General features: G+C 36.3%; 1 protein-coding gene across 1 annotated transcript in view; it reads left to right on the top strand.

Moving 5' to 3' along the window:
* Nucleotides 1–15,335, top strand: part of LOC144070928 (uncharacterized) — a 138,277-nt gene that overhangs the window by 97,547 nt on the left and 25,395 nt on the right. Inside the window, exon 9 of the mRNA XM_077595492.1 lies at nucleotides 2,511–2,629. Within this exon, the coding sequence (XP_077451618.1) occupies nucleotides 2,511–2,514 (4 nt within the window). The 3' untranslated portion in view covers nucleotides 2,515–2,629. The remainder of the gene's footprint in view (nucleotides 1–2,510; nucleotides 2,630–15,335) is intronic.

The following is a 15,335-nucleotide window of genomic DNA, read 5'->3' as shown; positions in this document are numbered from 1 at the left end:
TCGGGGCACTCGTATGTCGAGGTACCACTGTATATGTTGGATATTTTGTTACGTCTTGGGTGCGACGTCTAGCGTGGAACGTAGTGTAGGACCCAAATGCAGGGAAGCAATCAAGGACTTGGAATGGAGTCCTCTAACAAAACTCTAATTCTTAAGATAAGAATCTTTAGAAAATACAATGTCTTGGAAATCAATTCACAAAATTAAACCTGACGGGAAGACACGGGGAAACGAGGAACTTGACATGGTACAAACGACAGGCAGATGATCCGACAATGTTGCGTTGATTGAGCGGAGGTGATTTCTCGGTCTGTTCGTCAAGGGGCTCTACGATGTTTTCAACCCGACTGTTCGCTTTATCCGTGACCGACAAGCTCGCCTTTAAAGGTCGTCGTGCTTAGTGGGACGCCATTGGATGTTGGCATCACAATAGGCTCAAAAGTGCAAATGACATGATCATGTTTAAGCCCATTCTGCATCTGTCTGTTGAGCTGACGGCGTGTTTATCCTTTTCGGAGCAGGTTGTTTATCTGCGACTCCACTGTGAATGACACCGCTGATAGCACAGTCTGTTTATCCGTTTTTTTTTCGTGAGTAGAAGCACACAGCCTGCGTGTAGCAATATAATATTTGATCAATAAACCTGATCGGGCGTCATACATCATCTGGATGGGACACACTTAAAATTCAGGCTAAGACAACTAGCGGGAGGAGATAAATGGCTGAATTTTAATGTCGGAAATGTTTCGTGTACGAAGATCACCGATTTGAAAGAATGAGAGGTTGTAGTGTTTTAATAGACTCCATTTTTTTAGGCCTTTCACAGGAGAGGTTGGAGTTGGAGTTGGTTAAAGTGAACCAATCAATGCCCAGGTTTAGACAATGACATTGTAGTGCTGTTATAAATTCATTACTTGCAAGATTTTCATCTAAGTCATAGTTTACGTTTGTTTCCTAATCTTCCTAGACTAGAATTCAGTGGCGGTCCGTTCATTTTATTGTAGCGCCTTCAACGGGTAAAATCTAATTCCTAGCAGCATTTAATGATTAAATACAAATACTCGAGCCTTTCAGACATTACAACTGGGCCGGGGTGTGAAAAGACAGCGATGGACGTCAATGACGAAACGGCAAAAATTGCACTAAAATGGGGTAAAATCCACTTCCTAGCAGCATTTAGTGATTAAAAACAAACACTGGAGCTTAAATACAAACACTGGAGCTTTTCAGATATCAGAACTTGGCCCACAATTGAAATATTATTTGGGAATATAGCCATATTTTACTCACCAAAAATCCTTTTTAACTGTACACAATCCATCCTCCTTTCTTTCTTCCTTCTTTTATATCGAAGCTAATGCTGAAAGTCGAGCCTGTCCTGTCGTATTTCTGGCATAGTCCGTCTTGAAAATGGCTTTAAATCAACACAACAATATATTTGCGTGTGCAGTTCGCTCCAAATACAGTTTGGTAGCTATGGCTAATCACTAGTCAATCATAGTTGGTGAAAGCGATGACGTATCCCTACACCTGTGACACGGCAATGACGTATCCCTATGCGTGCGACAATGTATTGTGGTGTTGCCAACTCGAAATCTGATTGGTTAAGGCAACAGTCTTATCGACGCTTGTTTAATGCAACAGAGCCCGCAGAACTGATTGTGAAGGCCTTGAGGCAGATTTCTGACCCTGGCAACAAATAATGGCTGAAATGTGATTGGTTACATGCTTCAATATGAAAACACACATCTGGAAGCAGTGCAAAGCAATGAAAGGAAGCTAACAGAAAATTTGGAATTATTTAATAAGTATTGATGGACAAAATATAATATATGATTCAGACATTTCTTAGGCCAGCAGAGAAGGCCTTGAAGGCCTTGACGGCCCACTATTGCTAGAATTCCATATTTTTGGGCTCTATTTTTATTTCCATAACATTAGCAACAATGTCACTGGACTACATTGCACCTACTATTTATCTTCTCATTGGCTGCCATATTTGAGCATATATTCATCAGTCATCGAAACCTTTACTTGAATAAAATCTTTAATATTATTCCTCCTTTTTTCTTTTTATCTCGGAAAGGTGTTTGCTGTAATAATGAAATGTCAACTTGGTGCAAAATGCCAAAATTTACACCACAAAGTGAAGAAAAGGCACCATGTATTACTTTCAACCTTTTACGTTTAAGCCCTTATTATTAGTCAATGATTCCTTTTGACATGTGTTTGGAAAGGGGAACATCCTCTGGAATGTCTGGCTTATATAATCATAAGCTTTACTTTTTAATGGCGATTTAGGAAACGGGTGAATGTTGTCGTGAGCACGAGCATGTTTTTCCTGGTTGAAAATATTGAGCACTCCCTGTATTTCCTCTTCGGTGATGATTGGAGAGTAAATACATTCGAAATGCATCAAGATGACAGCTCGTTTCATTACGAGCTCGGCCTCGTACTTCAAATGATGCGTGAGTTGGCCATGGCGTGTTCATTATGGCTCTCGTTGGCAGGTAAAACAACGTCACACGGGTCAGCGGCTGGCACAACAACACGCCGGCCCAAGAACGCAGCCAGGGACACAGCGTGACGGTCTTTGTGTGTGGGAGGAAAGCTGGGATTCTTCTACAAGGTAAGCTCACTCTTTTGTCTAGGCGATAGCATTGGGAAAACACACACCCACACACACACTAACCAATGACATGCAATGCAATGAATCTTGTCAGTAGTGAAGTTCGTCTTTCATGGTCCAACTCCCTCGAGTAGGTGCATGTGTGGTTGGTTGATGAAAAGTACGTTAGTCCCTCCCCCTCCATTCGCGGAGGTATTGGACTTTTACTGCCGTCAGTGACACTGATATAGTTACCGTATTTTCTCGCATATTAGCCGCACCTGCATATAAGCCGCACCCTTAAAATGGCCTTAAAATCGTTGAATTTTACGATTTCTCCCGTATAAGCCGCCCCCTGATTCACAATTTTCACGTCCATTTTCATGGTTTTAATAGGGAGTAGAAATGTGTTACTTTGAAGGGAAAATCTTAAGAAAAATCATCGCATGTGGTATTTCTGAGATACTTTTTGAATCAATTGCTGGATTGCACATTTTGAAAGGGTGTTGTCTGCACGTAGAGAAATTCAAAAAGGAAGTCACGTGAGCAGTACAACCAGGAAGTGTGTCCGTAGCGGTCTAGTTTGTCATCCCTAGGTAAGGTTTTCACGTTTTATGCAAGATACGGTTTATGTTTTTTCTTGGATTTCGTTCATAGACGTTAAAATAATTTTTGTTTAGCGTTTTATCTGTTTATCTTTTCTCTATTTTGAAATGAATGACCGTATCAGCCGCATTGTCTTGCGTTATGGCGTTTCGTCTTTGTCACCTTGCAGTTTCGTGCATGTCAGGTCTAATTTGTGCGCATATAAGCCGTACCCTCGATTCAGTCATTTTTTTTGCGACAAATACGGCTTATACGCGAAAAAATAAGGTAAGTGTTGTTGACATGATAATTTAGGGAGGTCAGGTTTGGAAGGGTTTAAAATCAGGTTTTCTGAAGGGTTCTTATACCAGATGGCAATATTTTTATAGCAAAAAATCAACTTTTTAACAATTTAAAAAGCAAAAGTAATGGAAGAAACGTATTTTGTTGTCATACAAATTAAAGCTTTAAAACATGCCATTTAAGAAACAGTGATGAAATCAAGTGTTAAGCTACAACTATTTCCTTAAAGGACCAAGCAAAAAATAACACCCTCAAATGTACTACGAACGCCCGGTACACCAACAAAATAATTTGTGAACAAAGCGATCTCTCTTAAAAACTTTTTAAACCACAAAACATTATGTCAAACGGTCAAAACTATAAAAAATGCTATTCATTGAAGACTCATGTAATACCGTAGCACTGCGTTGACCCCGCCAAAATAAAATCAAATACAATACCCTCGGTATAAACAAAACAATAAGTGTAATACAGGAAACTAAGATTTCCTCGTCCTTCGGTAACAAAAAATATTACAAATATGAGACTCGAGATGCAATAAAGTGATCTGCTCATGTCATAAACATTTATGAAGGAGCAACATTAAAACCAGCCAATATTAAATTCCACTCATATATGGCCTGTTTTTTAATAAATGTTCCCACACTGGAATATCAGCGCGGCTCAATTTTCTGCTCAATAAATCCAAAAGAAGATTAAACATTATTTCCTAGATGTGCCGTGGTGTTTTAGAATCACACACACACACACAAACACACACACTTACACACACTTACACACACACACACACACACACTAACACACACACTTCTGGCTTTAAGAGCCTTTTAAATGATCACGTAAAAAAGAGGATTAGAGAAATAGAATCTTCCCTGGACGATAAAGATAATTCCATTTTTGGTCAATGATACTTCTTAAAATGCGAGTTCATCTGCGAGCTTGTTTTTTTGTGCTGCAAGTTGGGAAGTTATAAAACATGCATTTTTGCCTTTGTTCTATTTATTTTCGCTCGTCGCAGGTGTGCCCAAGAGAGGCATTCTGCTCTTGAGAGATAACCTCATTTCATATTAAAGAAGCGTTATTACAGTGGTGGGCCGTCAGGGCCTTCAAGGCCTTCTCTGCTGGCCTAAGAAATATCTGAATCTTATACAGTGGTACCTCGACATATACGAGCGTAATCCGTTCCGAGACTGAGATCGTATGACGAGGTTCTCGTAACTCGAGCGGACGTTTCCCATTGAAATGAATGGAAAAAAAATTAATTCGTTCCAGCCCTCTGAAAAAACACCAAAAACAGGATATTGGATTGGAAAAATGTTTTATTTCTTCTAATTCCCCATCTATTAACAAAGTAACACATAACTAGTGGTTTAATAGAAATAATAGACATAAAATAGTTTTTGAGGGTTGATTGATTCGTTGAAGGCGCTACAAGAAAATGCATGGACCGCCACTGTGTTATTATAAGCTTCGGCACCCCTCGCGACAAGGCAGGACACAAGTCCACTGTTTTGCTTAAAAATTTAAAAAATTATGACCATATGTATTCCTGTTTTTGATGACCAGGAACCTCACTAAGCGATCAAATCCTGAAAAGGGGACGTTAGATTTTTTTATTTTTAATATGGTTCATTTGACTAGATTTCTCGTAATCGCAGAAAAATATGTTTTTGAAAAAGGCATTAATATGAGGGTGGAATAAAGGATGACTGTAGGCAAGGCGTTCTACCCACCAGCTATATGCAGGCGCTTGACATGTAAAGGATTATAATACATAGAAAATAATAATCCTCACTCCCACACTCACAAAACCACATTTGATTTTTATTTATTTATTTTTTCGGAAATCTATAGATTGCATTTACATCTGCTTTGTGTGTGTGTGCAGGCATTTAAATTACACTTTGAGTCAGGTTGGCCTTAATATTAACATATGCCTATTTTCGTCAGTGCAATTTTTAAAAAAAAAATGGGAGTTATTTTATATATCTTTTAAAAAGCCTGAATTTGGGTACGTCCAGGTTTAAAATGAGGATCTGGTTTTAAAAGTAAATATATTGTATCAAATAAGGGTTTAGGTTTCCAATCCATCTTTGTTATTCATTTTAACATTTTTTTCTTTTTTTGCAAGTGTTTTTAACATATTTTATTGAAAATTGGTCTATTTTGATCATTTTTAAAGAGTTTAGTCGGTAGTATTGAGGACTTTGGAGTGAATCAGGGTTTTAACATGATACATTTTTACTTATGAAAAGCTATGAAAGCACTTTTGGACCCAATAATTTTGTAAGTAGAGGTACCATTATATGTAAAAAAAAAAAAAAATTGGTCAATCTTCAAATATGGGTTTTACACTTGGGTACATGTCAAAGTTCTTTTTTTTTTTTTTTCAAATTAGAGTTCTATGCCGAATTACCCTCAATCAAATCTGTAGCTGAATTACTACCTGGTCATTTGAATCTCATTAGATTGTCCTTTAAGATCCCTCTAGTCTTTAGAATCATTGTGAGAATTTCATAATTAAGACATCATCTGGTGCATTGAGCAATTGGGCTCCTTTCTCCCTTGCTTTCTCTTTCCCGCCCGTAGAAAGTGCAATCCCACCGAGCGCTTGATGCTCCGCCACAGGCGAGTCAGCTGTTGGCCTCTTTTTTTTTCTCCCTCTCTCTCTCCTCCGTATATTTTTTTAATGGCCTACTTTGGAGCCAGAATGGAGGTCTGTGGAACCTGGGGATTAGGACACCTACATCTGCGCATGGCCTTAAACTCTTGTTCCAGCCTGGAACTGCAGCTGTACGACCTTCCATGTTTGGTAGCTGCGTCACTCGCTCCGCATGGATGATCTTGTGAAGCTTTTTCATGTCTTTTCGCTTCGTTTGACTCAAAGTTGCTCTGTTAACGCTAACTTTAGTCATGTTTTTTGTTGCTGATGGATTCCGATTGTTTCATCATTTGAGTTTGCATTTCATGTATAAAGCTGCCAAGAAAAAAAACATGACTTTTGATCAATCACAAATGAAAATAGTCAATTTTTCCATTATATTGCACTTCAGAATAAACATTTTGGGGGGTGATGGAGCATATCCCAGTTTACTATAGGAACCAAACAGGGCAGACACCTTGACTTGGTGATCAGCCAATCACAGGGCTTAAGGAGACGGACATCCAATCATAGCTTGGGGCGATTTAGAGTGTTTAACCAGCTAGCTTAGCATCCATGTTTTTGGAATGTGGGAGGAAACCGGAGTACCTGGAGAAAACCCATTCGAGCCCGGGTAGAACATGCAAAGTCGACATAGTGAAAACCTACCTGGGATCGAACCCTTGACCCCAGAACTGTGAGGCGAACATGCTAGCTACTTAACACCAGGCCTACCCATGATACATCTGCTGTAAATTTTTGTGCATACATATATATTTATATATATGTGTATGTGTGTATATATATGTATATGTGTATATGTGTGTACATATATATGTATATAGTATGTGTGTATGTATATATGTGTATATGTGTGTATGTATATATATATATATATATATATATATATATGTGTATATGTGTATGTATATAATATATATGTGTGTGTATGTGTATATATATATATATGTTTATATATATATATGTGTATATGTATATATATATGTGTATATATATATATATATATATATATATATATATATATATATATATTAATCATGGTATTCTAAACTATCCTATCGTGCCACAAACAAACAAGGTGATAATTGCAGTCATGCCAAGGAATGTATCACAAGGCAACTGTCAAAGACACCATGTGGGGGATAAATATTTAATGGTTAGATCTAAAAATAGTGCCGACTTGCTGTAACGTTGCCATTGTACGTGTAGGGTTACGTGTCGTGCACCTTCTGTGCGCTCCCATGGCGTCTTCTCATCAAAACAGCGTCCACGTATGGCCTGGGAGGCTTCCAAAACACGCTCAACCTTTGCTAACCAATGGCATTCCAGTCATGCCATCATGCAAATCCAAATCTGATCTGCTATTAATCTTGTCAAGATTTTGGCAATGTCAGCCAGTTGTAATTTACCAGAACTCCCGGGTTTCATCATTTAATCATGTTATCGTCTTGGCTCGTGGTGAAGAAGAATCTGGATTATTTATGAAAACACTACTGGATGCTAACAGACAGATTCCACTTATACACATATGTACATGTTATAACCCATCATTGGAAGTTATTTTTACAACCTACAATTATAGTCTTGCCGGGTAAGAAGTATCCTAGTATATCGAAGGAATATAGTTGCTGGAATTTGATTTATTTAATAAGGGACAGCACGTATTTATGAACATATTCATATTCATGTTAACGAACATGTATATGTAAGATTGTTGCCGAGAGCTAATTTCCATTTTATGTAGCTTGTGCAGGTTGAAGGTAAACAATGACTCATACGTAGCAGAGTTTTAAACAGTGTTGTGATCGGAATTTTGTTCGTCTAAGAGCCAGGCTTTAAGATGATTGGCTAAGAGTTCACGTATGCTAATTGCTATTGAGTTCCAGGTGTTTGAGAAGGTGCTTTGGTTGAATGCACTCTTTTTGAAGGGAACTACACAGTCACCTCTTAGAGCCAGCCCTTGTTAATGTGTTGGAATATTTTGGTACAAAATCTTGCGGTGGGGGAGGAGCTTTGTGTTGGAAGATTTTGTTCGTCTAATGGCCTGGCTTTAAGATGATTGGCCAAGAGGTTCAGAGACGGGAGTTCACGTATGCTAATTGGTATTGACTTCCAGGTATTTGAGAAGGTGATTTGGCTAAGTTAGCAATCTTTTTGAAGGGAACTACACAGTCACCTCTAGAGCCAGCCCTTGTTAATGTGTTGGCATTTTTTGGTAGAAAATCTTGCAGTGGAGGAGGACTTTTGTGATGGAAGATTTTTTAAATTAAGATGGCATCTGCATATTTAATAGTATTCGATGAGTACCTTAATATTTAGTTGTATACTACTACTATATATTAATCTGGGAAACACACTGGTCATCTTAAAAACAAAAAACATATAAATTAGAACTAGATTTCAAGCAGCCCTTGGTACGTCGTATCTAGTACGGCTGACACGGTTTAGGGGGCTTCTTCCTCCGTGTAGTATTGTAGTACTCCTGCGTGGTCGCAATATTTTTCAAAAAGAAAACAATGTGAAAAATCAGAGAAATTTAGCCATCGATCTTTCAATTACGGATTGATTGAGATTTTTACTGACATGGCTTGTCTGCATGAAATGTTTCTTTTTCTGTATATGTGGGTAGTGGTAACCCTGAGTAATTTCCGTAAAATTTCCCTTGATACAATGTGTGGAGGTGTCGGAATTTGTGTGTAATCTCTACGGGAAGACTTCAGGAAGAAAACATTCTGGTAAAACAAATAAAAGGATAATTTGTGTAATTCGAACTTCTCGCATACGCGGAAGCACGGAATTAAATATATATGTATCCCAGGTTCCCATGCAAGATGGAAATGTAATCAATATGAAATGGAGCCTCTCCACATTAAAACTGACCTGATTTATATTCTATCTGGCGCGTAATTTGTAGACGGAGACAATTTCTTGCAAATAAGACACATTGGATGTTCTCCCGTGTGTAGCTCTGGAATAAACGATTGTAAAATATAAGACAAATAAAAGTGCAGGGAGAAATGAAAGTATTTTAAAGTAATGTATTTCATTTCATTATAATATACTCTGTAGCTACGTTTGAATGTAGGTTTTTGTGTAAGGTGACATTGAAATGGGAGGGCTGGCAGCAAATGAACAAACTCATTTAAATGACTTAAAATATGGAATTGAATGCGTTTATTGTCATTATACAAGAACAATGAGATTTAAAGCTTTACCACAAAGTGCATAAATAACAAAACAAACAAACAGACAAATAAATAATCAATAAATAGGTAATGAATGATATAAGAGGTAAATAAATACATTTGTTGTCACAACATCAATAAGTAGGGAAGTGCACAAATGACAACAACAAACAGACAAATAAATAAAAAAATGAATAGGTAATAAATAATAAAAAAGGTAAATTAATAAATTAGTCGTCACAACACAAATAAGTAGGGAAGTGCACAAATGGCAACAACAAACAAACAGACAAATAAATAATCAATAAATAAGTAATAAATAATTTTAAAAAAGATAAATAAAAAAATAGTATAATGAGATTTAAATCTTTACCACAAAGTGTGCAAATAACAACAACAAACAAACAGACAAATAAATAATCAATAAATAGGTAATAAATAATAAAAAATGTCAATAAATAAATTAGTCATCACAACATAAATAATTGGGGAAGTGCACAAATTACAACAACAAACAAACAAATCAACAGATACATAATCAATAAATAATAATAATGAATAAATAACTAATAAATATGGTAGTGTAGTAAAAATACAGGTTGTATTTCTTCAAAAACAACAAACAAACAAATGAACAGATAAATAATCAATGAATAATAATGAATAAATAACTAATAAATATGGTAGTTTAGTAAAAATACATGTTTTATTTCTTCAAAAACAAACAAACAAATGAACTGAAAAATAACCAATGAATAATAATAATAAATAAATACGTAATCAATATGGTAGTGTAGTAAAAATACAGGTTTTATTTATTCAAAAACAACAAACAAACAAATGAACAGATAAATAATCAATGAATAAATCAGTAATAAATATGGTAGTGTAGTAAAAATACAGGTTTTATTTCTTCACATAAGCCACAGTTTGAGCGACAGATCGCTGCCAGCCCTCCGATCTTTAATAGATTGGACGTCTATCCCCTGAAACGGCACTGAAACATGATCGTTCTCTTTAATTGGACATTTCTGTCTCATTTTGGCTTTGGCGAGCAACCCACGTGAATCCACAAGGCCCAAGATTAGAAAACAAGTTGTTGTTTTTTTCAAGGCGCAATGCGAATAGAGACACTTGTTTTTTTTCTTCTCCTGTTGTCATTATTATTCATACGTCTGCTTCATCAAGGTGCAACGGCAGGCGTTTGGCACCAGATGCTCTTTATTATGCTCTTGTTTACACAGCACAGCTAGCTTGCGGCAGCCCTGAGCTTCCACCTATTGGATGCAACAGCAAACCTATTATAAGTTCTCGAACAGCAACACTGCTGCGAGCCCATGGGATGAAGTTGCACTAGGATTGTTGGAAAACTAGAAAAAAAATAAGAAGCTACTATTGTTCCTTTTGTTGTCGGGTTTGCTCATTACTCAACGGTTCACACGGTGTACGCTGCTGGCGTCGTCTCCTCCATGAAATCCCAACAAGGCCAGCTGGAGTTCTACCGGTAAAAATCACTGGCGTTCTAAACAAATGGATTCCGTCTTGACAAAATGATCAAGGGGCAGGAAAAGGGAACAATGTGTTCTCCGAATCGGATGGTAGGAACGGAACATCTGCTTTCACAAAGCCCACGGATATATTGTTGGAGTTATTAGCGAATGATCGTTATCTCGTGGATGAGAGCGGTTCTTCGTTCTCGTTTTTTGGGGGGGAAATAATGGATCCGCGATGAAGAAATGTGAATTTATTTTTATGATGTTAACTTTTTAGAACCGGGCTGGTAGGTTATTTTGTGGGAGAATTCAATTATTTTATATTGGGAAAATGTTTTGTGAAGTCGGTAGCCATTCATTAGATTTAGATTAGATTTTTTTTTAAATAGACTATTTACCGTATTTTCTCGCATATAAGCCGTATTTGTAACTAAAGAAAATGATGACTGAATCAAGGGGACGGCTTATATGTGCCCTTGTTTTTTGGAAAATGCGTTAAATTAAGTTACTCGTTGTCAAAATGTTTAGTGAAGTCGGTTGCCCTTCATTAGATTTAGATTGGATTTTTTAAAATAGAATATTTAAAGTATTTTCTCGCATATAAGCCGTATTTGTAACTAAAGAAAATGATGACTGAATCAAGGGGACGGCTTATATGTGCCCTTGTTTTTTGGAAAATGCGTTAAATTAAGTTACTCGTTGTCAAAATGTTTAGTGAAGTCGGTTGCCCTTCATTAGATTTAGATTGGATTTTTAAAAATAGAATATTTAAAGTATTTTCTCGCATATAAGCCGTATTTGTAACTAAAGAAAATGATGACTGAATCAAGGCTTATATGTGCCCTTGTTTGTTGGAAAGTCCGTTAAATTAAATTGAAAAAAAATACAATTTATATCTGAAGTTACTCGTGCAAAAATGTTTCGTGAAGTCGGTATCCCTTCATATAATTTTTTAAAAATATAATAGTTAACGTTTTTTCTCACATATAAGCCGTATTTGTAACTAAAGAAAATGATGACTGAATCAAGGGTATGGCTTATATGTGCCCTTGTTTGATGGAAAGTGTGTTAAATTCAATTGGAAAAAAATGCAATTTACATCTGAAGTTACTTGTGGTCAAAATGTTTAGTGAAGTCGCTAGCCCTTCATTAGATTTAAAAAAAAAATATATAATATTTAACATATTTTCTCGCATATAAGCCGTATTTGTAACTATAGAAAATGATGACTGAATCAAGGGTACGGTTTATATGTACCCTTGTTTGTTGGAAAGTGCGTTAAATTAAATTGAAAAAAAATACAATTTATATCTGAAGTTATTCGTGGAAACATTTATTTACTGTTTTTTCTCGCATATAAGCCGTATTTGCAACTAAAGAAAATCATGACTGAATCAAGGCTACGGCTTATATGTGCCCTTGTTTGTTGGAAATTGCGTTAAATTAAGTTAGTCGTCAAGAATTCAATTATTTCATATTGGGAAAATGTTTAGTGAAGTCAGTAGCTCTTCATTAGATTTAGAGTATTTTTTTTAATATATATTTACCGTATTTTCTCGCATATAAGCCATATTTGTAACTAAAGAAAAGGATGACTAAATCAAGGGTACGGCTTATATGTGCCCTTGTTTGTTGGAAAGTGCGTTAAATGAAATTGAAAAAAAATACAATTTATATCTGAAGTTACTAGTCTTCACGTTAGTAGATCAAAACAGTCATTTTCTTTCCTCTCCTTTTTCAAATTCCATCCATTAAATTGAAGTGGCATTGTTGCTAAACTCTGTCTGATTGTGATTGATCAAGCTTTTTATTTCATCAGTGGGGAAAAAAAATATTTCCTATTTTTTTGTCGAGGGGGGTTTATCATTACGTCGCTGCGCTCTGATTAAACACACTTCCCGCCAGATCAATCAATCACCTACCGAGTGGAATCGCAGACAACCCATCGTCAGTATTTCATCTTGAGATTTGTTTATTCAATTGAACGTAAAATGGCTTTCAGTCGTTTATTAAATCGGCTTTTCGCTCTCCAAACGTACTATTAGAAAATACAGCAATCTTACTTTGAAGGTCTGAAGTGGTAACAAAAGCTTTTTAGATTGTTTTTGCTATCATTCACACTGAAAAACAATGTGTAAGAGTTTTTTGTCTTTTTCGTAATGAACAAGAAATTGCTTGCGTTTGTTTATCTGTATTTCCAGCCGGTGAACATTTTGCAACATTGACCAATCGTTCTTATGTTTTATTCTTTAAAAGATACATGGGTATCGCTTGGGTAGCCCAGTCCATCAGAAAAACCCGATCTTAATGGGTACCCTAAGAAAATGGATTGTCTTTGAATAGAGTCTGCTTTGCCCTCACGTAGCTGTGGCCTAATTTTGCTTTGTTATTCCTTGTGTTCAATCTCCCCTGTTGCATTCCAAACAAACACTTTGTTGATTCCCTCCATGAATATAAAAAAGGAAAGATGAATAGGAATCAAGTCCCCCTGGCAGTCGCTCCTTTAAACGGGGGTGGGGATTGGGACACGTCTTCTCCAACGGGGATTGTCCAAAAGTTTTACATAAACAGTGGATATTAACTCATTGAGAGCCATAGATGGGGATAGACAACCAATCCATTTGGGCTGCCAGCCTCTCCCAGATCAAATGGATTGGACAGCTATCTACACATAAATCTATACAGTCATACCTATACCAAATCAAAGTGAATCAATTTTGCTCGAACCCACTACCTGCAATCTATCCAAATAAAATTCAGTTTAAAAAGAGTGTTATAGGTAAAACTATATATATATATATATATATATATATATATATATATATATATATATATAGTCCCACCGTTTTAGTAAATTCAGCTTTAACCAATTTTAACCAATAATATATTGCTTTAGCATCCAAAGCATTATTACGCAAATCACATGAACCACCAAAGCATTTAACACAATAATTTTAATGCTATTAAAATGTACCAAATAGCATAATTGAACAGAAAAACACTAATCATTACTGTATATTTACTTACTAAATCAATATATGTATATTCTATAAATATTGCAATATATATGACCACATTTTCTATATCGTAATCCTTCGAATATCGCGGTTAATGTAGAACAGACATGGCCGCGATAAACGAAAAACCGCAACGTGGGATCACCCCCATTATAACTACCTCAATACATGTTTTCGCACTGATAGAGAAATACAAGTACACAAGTACAATTATCAAAAAGTGTATATTTATTAAATATTACAACTATAAGCATGTCAAAAGACTGCAACGTGTTAATATTTAAATACATTGTATATATTTTAAAATGTAGCTACTTCAAACAGTGAAAATCGTTCCTCTCCCCTTGATTAAAAAAAAAAAAAAAAGTTTTTTAGTCCAAGTCCTTTGTCTCCTTGTGGCCATGGGTCCATTGCCTGCGATATTCGAGGGATTACTGTACTATATTATAAGTAGCACCTGAGTATAAGTCGCACTAGCCAAACAATACACAAAAACGACGAAAAAACAACAACAAATACATGTCGGATTTTTAGGAGGCCAATTTTTTATTTGATCAGAAACCAGGTACAACATGCATTAACAATAAAGAACAGGAGAACAAGAGGCTGAAAAGGCATTTGTTAGCATAACAGTTTTTCAGATAGCTATCACCTAAAAAAAAACATTGCACGCTGTCGAAGAAAAATATCTAATTGAGTATTAGCCACAAGCCCAATTATTTAAAAAAAAATCAAATACGCTACCACTTTAGCCAACTCGCCTGTACTACAGTTTCAAGTCGAGTGTGTTTCAGCGATAAGGACCATTAAAATGTCCAAGCATCACACAGGTTGGAGACCCCATGTGGAGAAGCATCCATAATTAACTCCCGAGGCAGATGAAGGTGGGGGGTGGTCACCGTGTGTCACTGTGTGTCACGGCATGCCACGCGATGCAAGTAGAAGCGCTCTTGCACCCCCCCGGCCATAAAGCAGATGTGGCGCAGAGAGTAACAGATGTAGGAGCTGACGAAAGACATGCATCGGCTATCTTTGTGATGTCTGGGAGAGGTGAACACTATTCAAAGAGCTTGTATGGAATTGATTGAGGGTCTTTGATTTGCATATGCCATTGGTTTTTGGAGCCTTAAGGGAACTTTACGTTTGTTGAAGTATTGGAGAAACATTCAAAAGAAAGGACACAAGCTGCATTTTTTAATGCAGATTATATTACATAAGAACATTGCACTGTTCGACTTGAATCAATATGTACTTTTAGAGTTTATCTCCGTTTTAAATAGTTCCCTGGGTGTTGATTAACTTCGATAGGACATGATTTGTAGGAAATAGATATTATATTGGAGAAAGTTTCTTCTGAGTTTTATTGAAATCCACTTTCCGGGGGACTTTCCACGACAACGCACTCATAACCGAACAAACAAATTTAGATTAACTTGGATTAATATATACAGACACACTCAAACATCCGTTTAATGTAACTTT

This window comes from Stigmatopora argus, chromosome 3, assembly GCF_051989625.1.
Source record: "Stigmatopora argus isolate UIUO_Sarg chromosome 3, RoL_Sarg_1.0, whole genome shotgun sequence".
Classification (NCBI taxonomy): Eukaryota; Metazoa; Chordata; class Actinopteri; order Syngnathiformes; family Syngnathidae; genus Stigmatopora; species Stigmatopora argus.
This window is presented reverse-complemented; position numbering and strand designations above follow the sequence as displayed.